The sequence below is a fragment of the Streptopelia decaocto genome (assembly GCF_964273445.1).
Source record: "Streptopelia decaocto genome assembly, chromosome: 7".
NCBI lineage: Eukaryota > Metazoa > Chordata > Aves > Columbiformes > Columbidae > Streptopelia > Streptopelia decaocto.
In genome coordinates, this window is record NC_138661.1 from 54,552,561 (window position 1) to 54,566,331 (window position 13,771).

The 13,771-nt window shown below is 37.5% G+C and overlaps 1 protein-coding gene across 2 annotated transcripts in view; it reads right to left on the reverse strand.

Annotated features, from left to right (window-relative positions):
- Positions 1–13,771, reverse strand: part of NUCB2 (nucleobindin 2) — a 29,752-nt gene that overhangs the window by 4,236 nt on the left and 11,745 nt on the right. For both annotated transcript variants that reach the window (XM_082058904.1, XM_082058905.1), the window contains exons 4-12: positions 13,074–13,200; positions 10,351–10,454; positions 8,864–9,049; positions 8,195–8,285; positions 6,643–6,701; positions 4,659–4,751; positions 2,485–2,574; positions 1,760–1,930; positions 1,357–1,438 (exon numbers count right to left, since the gene is read on the reverse strand). In XM_082058904.1, the coding sequence (XP_081915030.1) occupies positions 1,357–1,438; positions 1,760–1,930; positions 2,485–2,574; positions 4,659–4,751; positions 6,643–6,701; positions 8,195–8,285; positions 8,864–9,049; positions 10,351–10,454; positions 13,074–13,200 (1,003 nt within the window). The remainder of the gene's footprint in view (positions 1–1,356; positions 1,439–1,759; positions 1,931–2,484; positions 2,575–4,658; positions 4,752–6,642; positions 6,702–8,194; positions 8,286–8,863; positions 9,050–10,350; positions 10,455–13,073; positions 13,201–13,771) is intronic.

Genomic DNA, 13,771 nt, shown 5'->3' on the forward strand with positions numbered 1-13,771 from the left:
TTGCAGCTGCATTTTTGTGATTTTTTTTTTTTTTTTTTCCTTAAATCACTCTTAGTACCTCTAGTAGCCTACAGATTAGAAATAATGTCTACTTGGATCTCCTTAACCCAGTGAATGAGTAGTGACTGGTTCTGGGTAATATAATGAGTTCTTATGACATTTGATTAAATGACTTTGCAAAAAGTTTTACATAAAATAACATACGTGTTCAGAACAGAATCTGCTACAATATTGCCAGTATCAAAAGACATATCATTAATCCAATTCCCAGGGCATCTACTAATTCACATGAAGTTTTTACTGAAGGTGAGGGGGAGTGAAGCTCTCAGAACTAGGGATCATAAAATGAAATTGCGCACAGGCAGTTTTGAGGCAAATGAAAGACAAAATTAAATTGGTACTGAAATTTCGTTACTTCTCTTCACAGAACTGAGGCTTTGGGATAGAATTTCAGGATACTCAACAAAGTAAGCTGTAATCACTGAATAAAGCATTTATGGTTTGAAAGCCCACCGTTGGGCCTGCAGCAGTTAAGAGCTTCCAGTATTCAAAAGGCTGCCTGGACATAGTTTGAAGTCTTATGTTTGAGATGAATGTCAAGAAGTTCTAGAGCTCCACTGATAATGTTAGCACATGAACATGGAGGCCAGTAAAGCCATATTGATTTCAGCCTTTCTAGAGGAGTAGAAAAAGCTAATTTAGGATGCATGGGAGAATGGAGCCCCTTTAAAGCACAAAAGAAATGTGGACAATGTGTTATGCGTAGGAACTACTAATATATACCTGACCATTTTGTTGCCACTAATAAGCGAATGCAGCGACTTATTACAGCATTTTTCTGAGGGTGCTGAAGCAATTGGTCGCTCATACTGTCTAAAACTAACTTGCCATGTCATGTTGTGCGCAACTTCTGGTAAATTTGCCACAGGGGATACACTTGTTGAAAGCATTTACATGCTTTGATTTGTTCTGCAGTCTCAGACTGGTAATGCAGCCATAGGGCACCAGACAGTCCTGGTCATTTCTATGTCTCTCTTCTCTGGATGCTCAGAAATCCCAAATATCCTAGATTTCAATAGTTTTAGACTAATAAGTACAACACAATCTCCTTCTTCTCTGCCCATTTGATGCCTTGACTTGGAAAGTCTGTTTTTTTTTTTTACTATGGGCTTAGAAACACTGAGATATCAGGAGTACTTTAGAAGAGTTCCATACTTCCCTTTTCAAGACAGTTTAGTGAACCTCTCCCGAGATCATTAAAACCACATTCTATTAACAGTTCCAACAGAAAACACAGTTTTAATGACTGTTACATTGGAGATCTTATTCTGTGTATCTACACAGAAAGATACATACGGGGTTGGAATTTCAGTTCTCCAGCTGGTCCTGCAGGAGGATTTCCTTGCTGTATTTTCTTTTGTTCCATCTGTTTTACGACCTGGTGAAAAATAAAATACCACAGTTGAAAAACGTAAATCTGTCAAATTTCTCTAATGTGAATACACTTAAAAGAAATTTTGCAGCCATTATGTTAAGTCTGTGTTAATGGGCCTACTACTGAGTTAAGATACTTGCATTGTTTGCTATAACTCTGAATGCTAGATTATGTCTTGATGTGATATCATTAGTTTAGAATTCATCTGGGACTCAGAGGAGAACTCAGGGTAAGGAATGCTCCAGATCTGGGGATTGTCATGAGCTGTCACGTGTTTAAGGATATAGAAAAGGAAAAAACATAATTCTGTTCTCCTAAGTGTACCTGCTGAAGCTCTTGTTTCTGAGCCTGAAGCTGGTCCTGCTGCCTCTGTAGCTCTTCCTTCTGCTTCTCAAGGTCTTCTGCCTTCTTTCTAAGTTCATCTTCTTGCTGAGAAATATGACTTTCAAATTCCTTCAGCTCATCCTCAGTGAAGAGCTGCTGTTGATCTAGTGTCTGCAAGAAAATGCACACAAACGTGAATACTTAGGCAGAAATGCATATACAATGAAATTATTAACAGCTGAATTGTACAGTTCACTAAACAACCCTCAGAATTTTCATCAAAATATCCAGATGTGACACTGTCAAGCACTAGTACACTCACTGTAAGAAACAGCAAAATAGCAGTTTCTCAGCTATTTTCTCTGCAAAATTCTACTAAGGATTTAGAGGTAGGAGAAAAAATTCCTCTTGCTTCCGGCTGAGTTCCTATCTCCCCTTTAAAGTGATTCATAAACAAAATGTCCATTTTCGGTTTGAAAAGCATGTGGGGAAAGCTCTTCCAGAATCCACCGGGTGGCGTGAGACCTTTCTGTTTGTGTGTGGACAATACATCTGCATTACATTATCTGCTGCGGTTTGTATATTACATTTAGCTAAGGAGCTTAACCATATACATACCAAAACAGAACTGAAAAAAAGCAAAGGTCAGATTCATGCCACTTGGTTTGCTGGTTACAATGATGGTAACAGTACAGTATGTTGCACTTGGAATACATTCTCATTACCTCCCAGCTATCTGGCTCCAAAAATTCTTTTTTCTCTGTAGCTCGCAGGAACTCTTCCAAAGTCACAAGCCGGTCCTTGTTGATGTCGACCTATTTGAAGCAAAAACTTAAACTCAATCTAAAGGATGGGGTTTGGTTGATTTAATATTTAATTTCATTATGCAAATATCTTAAACATTTTAAAACTGTCCCATTTTCAAGGGAGTGTCTGCAACATCTTCTGAAAACTTCTCTCACAAGCTTATATAGCTTAACAAAAATGGAAATAAAACTAAATCCTCACATTTTACTTAAAAATTCATTGGCTTCATTGGCATTATTTGTGGTCACAGCCCCAACTATAATAGTGGCATGCATCACTTTTTTGAGAAAAATGTTTTGTAGCTTTCTGGTAATAATTTTGTAACTGTGAGTCAGAGTAATATCCACTGTTGGATGGGGAGGTTTTAAAATGTAAAAAAAAAAAAAAAAAAAAAACCACCCAACTGAATTGTGTCAGAATCCTTTAAGGGGAAGGGAGGAAATGCTTCCCTGTATGACTAATAGAAGACCAGGCTTGTTCCATTCCTCAAGCTTAGGGAATATAGTTGAATACAGAAAAGATACAAATGAAAAACACGGTGGTTCAAAACATCCTATTCCCTTCCCTGTCTCCTGAGCTGAACTAGTAAAGGTATTCACTGTCATAGGTGACACCTTGAGGTCTGAACCTCTTCTGAAGGGACAAAGATGAGCTACATGAAAGAGGGCATTGCTCTACTCTTTCTTCTCACACCTCAATCTTACCCATTTGCCAAGTGCAAAAACACATTTAGAGTCTTCCCTGTTTGACGCAAAATTCACGGGCAATCACAGTATCACAGTATGTTTGGGATTGGAAGGGACCTCAAAAGATCATCTAGTCCAATCCCCCTGCTGGAGCAGGAACGCCTAGATGAGGTCGCACAGGAACATGTCCAGGCGGGTTTTGAATGTCTCCAGAGAAGGAGACTCCACAACCTCCCTGGGCAGCCTGTTCCAGTGTCTGTCACCCTCACTGAGAAGAAGTTTTTTCTCAAATTTAAGTGGAACCTTTTGTGTTCCAGCTTGATCCCATTACCCCTTGTCCTATCATTGTTTGCCACCGAGAAGAGCCTGGCTCCATTCTCGTGGCACTCACCCTTTGTATATTTATAAACAATAAGGTCACCCCTCAGTCTCCTCTTCTCCAAACTAGAGACCCAGCTCCCTCAGCCTTTCTTCATAAGGGAGGGAGATGCTCCACTCCCTTAATCATCTTCGTTGCCCTACGCTGGACCCTCTCCAGCAGTTCCCTGTCCTTCTTGAACTGAGGGGCCCAGAACTGGACACAATACTCCAGATGAGGTCTCACCAGGGTGGAGTAGAGGGGAAGGAGGACCTCTCTCAATCTACTAACCACCCCCCTTCTAATGCACCCCAGGATGCCATTGGCCTTCCTGGCCACAAGGGCACAGTGCTGGTTCATAGTCATCCTGTTGTCCACCAGGACCCCCAGGTCCCTTTCCCCTACACTGCTCTCTAATATGTAATTTCCCAACCTATACTGGAACCTGGGGTTGTTCCTGCCCAGATGCAGGACTCTACACTTTCCCTTGTTAAATTTCATTAGGTTATTCCCCACCCAACTCTCCAGCCTGTCCAGGTCTCGCTGGATGGCAGCACAGCCTTCTGGCATGTCAGCCACTCCTCCCAGCTTAGTGTCATCAGCAAACTTGCTGATAGTACACTCAATTCCCTCGTCTAAATCGTTAATGAATATATTGAATAATACTGGCCCCAGTACTGACCCCTGAGGCACTCCACTAGATACTGGCCTCCAACTAGACTCCGCACCATTGACTACGACTCTCTGGCTTCTCTCCTTAAGCCAGTTTGCAACCCAAATTTCTATTGAATGTCAGTATCTGCAAAATATGGAGGTTACAGCACAATTCCTTCTCTGGAATTTCTTAAATAAAAACTAGTCAGCAGGCATTTACATCAGAACATGGAGACAGGGCTTGAGAACTGTAACTTGATGTGAATCCCAGCACAAACAGCATTCAGTGTTACAGGTCGTCCCTTTCTGCTGTACTTGGACAGCCTCATGTTAGGAGAACTGTATTTCTTGAACACAGAAGGAAATCAGCAGCTCTACTGAACATCAGTCCCACCTCGTTCATTACGTGTTCTCTCATTCTCAGCCTTTCTTCTTCCATTTCAACCATGTCATCCTCTTCATTTTTGGGATCATACACTTTTTCTAGCTGAAATTCAAAATCAGCAAATGTTAGTTTGGAAAAATGGCTACGTGTTCAAATGACAGAGCATATTTGGAATCATAGTGCAAGATGTTGCTAAAAACATGAGTTCAGTGTTTTTCCAACAGAATGAGAGTGTGTGTGTAATTCTCTTTCAGCATAGTATTTAAGCAACAAGTGAACCTTTCTTTGCTAAGAATTAAATTTTCAGCTAATTCATGTGGTTGTTTGTAATTCAGTGCTGTGAACACTACAGTAAAATAGACCTCGGCATCCACAGTCTGATCCTACATTTAATTCAAAACAGGCAGAGCTTCCACGTGGTTTCTGGAACAGGAGAGAGCAGCTTTTTTACCAGAGCATGCAGCTGACCTGTAGGCATTCAGGTTATCACAAGACAAATTGACTGCTTAATTTAATGGTCCACTTCTCTTCTTGCACATTGTATTTCTGATGAGTTCATGCTTATTTGCTTCTACTCAGCTTTCTTAGTCATTAGGCTTCACTTGCTTAGCCACAGGTAATTTTAAGGCCTCAACTATTTGTTTTCAAACTACGAAGCTGCAAAATGGTGGGACAAATCTGTCAAAAAAGGCTGCCATATATCTTCACTGTATTAGAGGGGATTATGGCAAAGTATTGTTAGAAATCTGTATTTGCAAATTTAATTTATTCAAAAATTTACAGTAGTTTAAATTTATAAGCTTCTACATATACTGTACAGCACATTTCCTCCCCGACTCATGAAATCTAGAAAAAATTCTAAGATTAGATATTGACAGCCACAGTACTGGATCTCTGAATGGGAAAATGAAGACCAAGGCCTTTCATTTACTTATTCATTCTGCAATTTCCTTCACTGTAGAATTTCAGTATATTGCTATCATTACTCCCCTGGGAGGCAAAGAAGTACTAATATTTGTGTTTTCACAGACAACAAACCAAGGCTCAAAGAACCTAAGAGCCTGTCTACTTTATCAGATGTACAAATTAGCTACACACAAAATATTGGAAATTTCTGTAGCAACTTCCACAACGTGCTGGCTTTGAGCCAGTTAGCACAGGCATGACCCTTTTTCTCTCCACAAGGCTTGGGAGTGGAGCATCTCCCTTATGAGGAAAGGCTGAGGGAGGTGGGGCTCTTTAGCTTGGAGAAGAGGAGACTGAGGGGTGACCTCATTAATGTTTATAAATATATAAAGGGTGAGTGTCACGAGGATGGAGTCAGGCTCTTCTCGGTGACAACCAATGATAGGACAAGGGGTAATGGATACAAACTGGAACACAAAAGGTTCCACTTAAATTTGAGAAGAAACTTCTTCTCAGTGAGGGTAACAGAGCACTGGAACAGGCTGCCCAGAGAGGTTGTGGAGTCTCCTACTCTGGAGGCATTCAAGACCCGCCTGGACGCCTTCCTGTGTAACCTCATCTGGGTGTTCCTGCCTCGACAGGGGGATTGGACTAGATGATCTTCCGAGGTCCCTTCCAATCTCTAACATTCTGTGATTCTGTGACTTGCTGATGAGCCCTGAATGAGCACAGCAACCCAGCTGCAGGACCTCTACCAGGCTGCATGTAGCCAGAGCAGGAGTGCAGCTCTCTGCATCACAAGTTATACAAGTATAGCTATCCTGCAGATTAATAAAATCTCAAACAAGCCTGTGGTAGAGAAATAAATGAGCAGTAGATCTCTGGTGTCTGAGTCCTATGCTTCAACTACTTTATTTTCCCTGCTAATATGTTTTTATACTTTCATAGAAACATTAAGGATACAGAAAACTTGGCATGAATATTCAAATTGGCAGTCCAAAATCCCCAAATATACTTGGAAAAAATACAGACATTCCTGTAACCATTTACTGAAACAAGTTAAGTATCTGAACTTTTTTTTTTTTACCTCTTTAGTAAATAGGGCTTCTAATTCTTGCTCATCCAGGAAACCATCATTATTGACATCTACAAAAAGTGTTGAAAATAAAAGCTGAGTATGTACACAAAGTAATACATGTAATAGTTCTCCATGAGTTAAGTAAGAATCAGCATACACATCTATGTAGATTAAAAACTCCATTTAACAAGATGCTGGTTACAAAGGTCAATTTTTCTGTTTAGGTTTTTATCAAGCATTGGCTGAACTGTATTGCCATTTTTGGCTGGTTAGTTGGACAAGTCTGGAGCAATCTCTCTATTTCTTAGATTAGCAAACTTAAATAGGTTACAACAGGATAGTACAGTGTGCATTTGCTAAAAAATGTTGCTGAAAACAAGTTGTCCCAATTTAACAACTACATTTGTAAATAGATTCAGGAGCAACAAAAATCTGTAGAAAAACTTTATCCAACAGTACAACTCTTCAAAAAAACTAAAGAATTGTGAAAATCTATATAAATATGCAGCACTTGAGGTCACTGTAAAATGACTTCTAATGACAAAAGCAAAGAGAATACTTGATAACTAACAAACCTTCTTTTATCCTACATTCTACTCTGAATATTGTTATACCACCTCTGAAATTGAAAGAGAATGTCTACTTCAAACGAGTGTTATTATGCAGTCTTTTTGTTTAATTGCTTCAAAGTTTTTTATATACTAAGCTGTAAGGCAAAAGGTTATTTCAGCTAATTCTCTTTTGGTAAGATTTGCACAAAAAAGCTACCAAAAATTTTCAGAAAATGATCTTTCAAGATCTCTCTAAAAAGAAGAAATAAGGTTTAATAGCTATAATGCAAATTTATATATTTTATAAACCAAGATAAAGGTTCAGACTCAAGCTAGAACACTTCAGTTAAATTACAACCTTTGGGAGTAGTCAAATCCTACATTCTGTTCAACCATTCATAGGCAAGAACTGCTTAAGAGTACTTCATTACTAAGCATTTAACAATGTCAGAATATAAGGCTACACATTTATATAATCACATTTAAAGCAAAATGCCTATTGAGATGTATCCTCATGTCTGCTGCTGTTTTATTGTTTCTAGCTGCACACTGCTCAGAAATACAGAGGCAGGATTTGGAGTAATTTTGGATTTTGTTTTATAAAGGGAATCTTGCAACTTCTGAAGAGGCTTTGCACTTCTCTGGCACTTACCTGCAGAGCTGATGAGAAAGCACATTTTCTCACACACACCTCTGAGGATTTATTCCTAGCACGCTGTATGTAAGTAAAGTTACAGATATGGATAGCCCTTTAAGTATCCATATTTGCCTGAGGAATCACTACTGGCTGCATGATTTTATAAGTAGTTAAACAAAACTCTATTTTTAACTTTTAAACCTCATTTAAAACTTTGCAGTAAACTTACAAGCAATAACATTTTTTTCCTCTACAGATTTATCCAAATTGCTTGAGGTATATGACTCCATCATAGCATAAGACAAACTTGCCCTTAGCAGAAGGTAACAGAAAGTCACTTCACTTGTTCATGAAATTAAACTAAACCTCTTACCGTGTAATTTGAAAAATGTTTTGGGGTCAAATTCATTAGGATCTAGTCCATCTGCTTCTTCCCAAACCTCTTTCAGTTGATCTTTGCTTCCCTATGGATTGGTTACAAAGAAAAACTATTGAAAAGATGACTAAGTATAACTATTACAGTTTCTCTGAAAGGGTTTGTTTTCTAATTAGTCACGTTGCAATGTCTAATACTTTCATAAGACAGAAAGGCCCAGGGAAAGAGGGAGTGTCAAGGAAATGCGCATTCTGTGGAAAGGAACACCTATAATAACCAGTCATGCCACACATACCCATCCAGAAACAACAGCTGAAGGGAGTTAAATTTTGCCTTTTCTAGAGCAAATGGTACTGTGATGCAGTTTCTTGCAGGCCAGGCATCCCATGAAGGCATCCCTACAGTTTTTAATACCATTCTAGCTTCTTATGAGTTTTAGCTTCTTAGTAAAAAATAATTCTGCCAGCAAATAGCATACTTGTACAGAAAAAACAAGGGTATACATAGTGGGTTTTGTAATGCTCTCAGGATTGTTCCCACACTCAGCTCCCATGTCAATCAGAAGATGCAAATGCTGAGATCAAACAAGAGACACCCTTCTCTTTATTAGCTTTTTCTCTCTGGAAAGTTTCCACCCAATCATGCAAGAACAGATTATGGCCTTACGGGATGGTGAACTTTAGGGTGATCTCCATGTTTTTTCTTCATCTCCTCAAATTTGGATTCTTCTCGCTGCCTCTTTTCTTCATCCAGTGTTTTTAAATACTCTCTCCTCTCATGTTCTTTCATCATCTCATATTTCTTAAACTCCTCATGGCGAGTCTTATCATAGTTTTCCAGGTCACTTGTGGCCTAAAAATATACATATATGTAAACATATGATTACGCCACATGATTATGCTCACACATATGACATTAAAAACACTGTATTGTTCAGATCTGTGGGCAAGGTTGGCCATATTGCCATTCTCCTTTCAACCATGAGATAGACTAGTCTGGGGTTTCCTTTTACGTGACAGTGATGCAGAAACGTCTCTCTTCACTTTGTTATTTTCACACAAATTGATTTCCAAGGGCTCAACTCCTAGACCTAGACAGTTTTTGCAACCACACAGTACTGTAAGAAGGCACCAAGGTGTCCTTTCCAATCACTTAATAGTAAGTTGACTCAAAGTTAAGCAAGTCCCATAGTAATGAAGTGCAGCTTCAAATAGCTCAGAATAAGAACGTTTGTAGCTTATCCTACAGTTTCATTTAAAAGTGCCTTCCTTAATAACGGGAGTTTGTTTGCAGTAGCTTAATACAGATTAAATTTAAAAATAAAAAAAAAAAACAAATATGGAGAGAAAGGGTGTAAGTGGAGAATTTCTGACAAAATTTTCCAAGGGTAAAAAAAATCCACAAAAATAAAAGAAAGCTTAAAATATGCCTTATCTTTCAATTTATTTCGAAAATATAAACTCTGTCAAATTCTCATGTGAGACATGCAGTGCTCTCTAAAGCATATCTGAGATTAAAGTCTTTTTTTTTCCCCTTGGGTAGCATATGTTTTTCAGCAGTTGAAAACAGCTGTGCTGTGCTTCATTTAACTGCATCTCCTTAATAAACATGCACTGAAAAAAAACCCCACACCTTTGATTGGTACTGAATCTCCTAAATACTTGAATGCCATGCCCAGCATTTGCAATTTCTAATATGGATATCTTAAATTTTACTCTGCTGTGGTTTATAGCTTGATATATATATATAATAGTAGATTCCAAAATTTCAAATGGCTAGTTTAGGAATGATTATTTGTGAGACACCTAAATAATTTAGAAATAGAAATCAGAAAATATACTTGGGAAAAATGTACTCCTATCAAGATTGTATTTAATTTAAAGGCTTCCAGAAAGGAGTATTTTATTCCCAAAGTTGTTTGTACTGGCACATGAATGGAAGTCCTGTTAAGATGTCACTCCAAAATTGATGGGCTCTTCAGCATAAAGCACGATGGCAAAAGTTTTCAAGTGTGCAATGGAGACAACTGACTTTTCTCTGAAAGCTGCACATCATTTATATTTAAAAAGTGGTATATGTAAAAGGATTTGCCTTTACCAGAGAAAAAAAGCATAATAATTAATACAAAAAAAAACCCTCATAGTAGCACTCACTGCTTTGATCAACATATCTAAGTCTTTAGGTTCAAACGTGTCAGGATTCTGATGGTTCAGGTGCTCAAACTGTTTAAGGAGAGCCTGATGGTCTAAGCCAGTGTCTGAAAGAACAAGGTACAAATGTAAAACATTAGAATAAGTTTGAAATCAAGCAAGATCCAGAAATTTAAAACTTTCATATGGGAGCTTTTGCCTTGTAAGTACCTGAGGCTCCCTGAGGACTGGATAATTTTTTCACTTTTGGAAGAAACTATAGCAACACTTCTAAAATTGCTTTTCCTGAAGAAGACTGATGAACTTGATAGCAATTTTCCACTATGATGTGTCAGTGTAGCATTGAACACAATAATTTAACATTCATGAATTAAGGCGTGTGTTTCAGCAAAGAAAACTACAATCAATTTGAGCTTCACAGAATAAGAAAAACATTTTATTCTCTTTTATATAAATGAGATAGTTGCAGTATCAAACCTAACAACCTGCACCTCTTCACTGAACTAGAAGTCTGACTCTTCTGTCACCCTGTGCATTTTGCAAATGACTTATGTCTGCCCAAAAATGTATATACAATATGGTGTAAAATTATATCAAATCAGATAAGTAGATATTCAAATTCCATTTGTTCAAAACGCAAGTACAAGACAGTGGAGAGTCAGGTCCTGTGTCTAAAAGCTGAAAACATTTCTCTCTTCCTTATGACAGGAATAATACCAATACACAATGCACTAACAACAAAACACATTTCTACAACAGGCTTTCCTAGCTGTTACCATGGTTTCTGACTGCTAATTCTAGATAATAATACTATCTAAGCAGCATACACTTTGATATGTTATGTATAACAATTTTGACAAGATTTTACTAGGTTGCTTAGCAAAGAAGATTTCATTTTTAAAAAAAAAAAAAAAAAGGAAAACACAATTTTGAACATGTCATTCTTTGGTAAACTGTCTTACACTCAATGCTGTGTTTGCATTAACACAAAATGGCAAATGCTGGCTGGTGCAGATTTCAAGCATCATTCCTCCCTGGTGAGATCATAATTTCTGATGAAATACGTGTGGCTAAGCCTGTTTTTGAAAGATGTTTAGAAGTCGCTTTAAGGGTTTATAAAAAGGCAAAAAACAACCCCCAAACCCATTTTCTTCCATATTTATGGGAAAAGACTAATTCTATCTAACAGTTATTTACTTGCCACATTACTGTATTACCGGAGACCAAATCCCTAACATTCTTCTGTCCTATACTGATCAGTCTAGTTGGATCTTGGTGAAAATGTTTAAAAACACATCTGGATTAGGACTGAATATATACAGAATATAATCTCCAGACTGTTTTTTTCAAACCTGATCCATTTGAGAGGAAAGAATGCAGGGCGGCTTTGTGCTTTTTATTTTTTTAGATCAGAGAGAAGACTAAGATGTTAAGTGGTGTTCCAGGGAAAAGATTAACACAAAAAATAAAAGGAGAGCAAACAGCTCTGCCTGCTCTTACTATAGAATGCTCTTTTGCACATATTCCAAGATGTTGCCTAAGTGTACATTATGCAGCTGTATTTTATAGATAATCTGGCCATAGTTGTTGTATGTGATGTGAAGTACTCACTGGCTGGGCTGATTATAAACCTTAAAAAATATTTTCTCACTCCTGAGGTTTTCACATCTTAGTAGTCATCTGAATATTTTGAACCAGAATAATCTGTTCTTGTTATTTCCCAAATGTAAGAGCTCACACTGATACTGTAACACATAAGATCTGTTGGGGTGGACTTATTTTTTCTAAAGCATGCTTTTTTAGTAGGATTTCTCCCCATAACTTGCAAAGGCTTCTAATAAGAAAATAATCTGCGTAGGCAAATTATGATTTTTGTATTAGAGCTTTTTGCAAGGAACAGCAATTCATAAACAAGATCATGCAGTCCATCATTAGCATCTTTGTTTATGAACAACTAATTCTCTCCAAAAAGAAACCACTAATAAGAAATTTACAGAATTAGTGCTAAATGTGAACTTTAAAAATGCTTCAGTAGTAAGAAATAAAAAGGGACAGCATTTCCCACACAAACATACAGCAACCAGAATAATTAGAAACCTGTATACTTTATTCATTAAAAGAAATGGCCTGAGTTTGTAGGATTTCATTAGCAATTAAAAAAATGCTATGGAGAGTTCTCGTGACTCCAAATGTTGTTCTTTACTCAGGAGCTTAAAATTGTGCCCAAAAATAAGAAAAATACTCTTCTAAACTGAAATCTTTGATGTTTGTTATAAATTTGTGCAGTAACTCTAACTGGTGGAAAGGAGGCTTAAAAAGAGAAAAGGGAAAACTTTTGTCGTAATTGACTGTAAAAAACAATTAGTTTTCTACTTTGTAAAGACATGAAAAGCTATGTCATGTTGTACTACTATATTACAAGATCTCAGTGACTAATCTATAAAACATAAATCTACAAAAATAAAAATAGGTCAAAAAGGGATTAAAAGTATCTGAAAAACCCACTGCCAGAATCAAGTTAAGTTTATTTATAAAATACAGACTTTTCTTCCCAGTTTCCTATAAAGATGGGTCTTTACTGGCCCCAGGCCAGCTCAGGAAGGACACTCACTTCCAGCTTACGGTCAATATTGCTGACAACAAAGAATGCATAACGGAGGGACTTTGGGCACCCCTCCAACACAATCCTGTCTGTTAACTCACCAAGTTAAATTTTATATTCTTACCTTGAACAGAATCCATTTTAGCTTTAATTAACATTCTTAATCTTGCTACTTCTTGTCTTTTTAGTTCATCCAGACGTGTTCTCACATGATGGCTCACTAAATCAAGCTCCCTGCTTAGTTTTCCACTCTGTCAAAAAACAAAAGTTATATATAAAAACCAGAAGAAAGTAGCCATTAGGATTCCCATAAGACACAAGCTGCAAGACAGCAGACTAGTGGCAGTCTTTGGCAATACTGTAGCCCACACTATAAGAATACCAACATCTTTTCAAGGAACAGATTCTTTTTTTTTTTTAAGCCTATGGTTATAAAAACATAGATGAATCCTAAAAGCTTTCTGAAAATATAATATCTAAGCATTTTGCTTCTCTAAAGAGAAAAAGCTTGGTCTTGAAGCGGCAATGGCTAAATATGTTTAAGAAGTGACAAATTTCTTGATTAAATGTTCTTGAAATAGTTAAAAAGAACTGTGAGATACACACAAAATGCTGTGTTCTTCATCCACTTGATGATGGCTGTAGGACTTGAGAAAAGGTACAAGCACAGCAACAGCCACCAATGTGTATTGCAAGAATATTTATCAGGATCTGGAAATAGATAGTAACCTTCAAGGGTTACACTAGATGTAGCACAGAAGAAAAAGAAGCCAAAAGCTGCCAACGGCAACATGAGATATTAAAGGAAATGCAAAGGCAGGA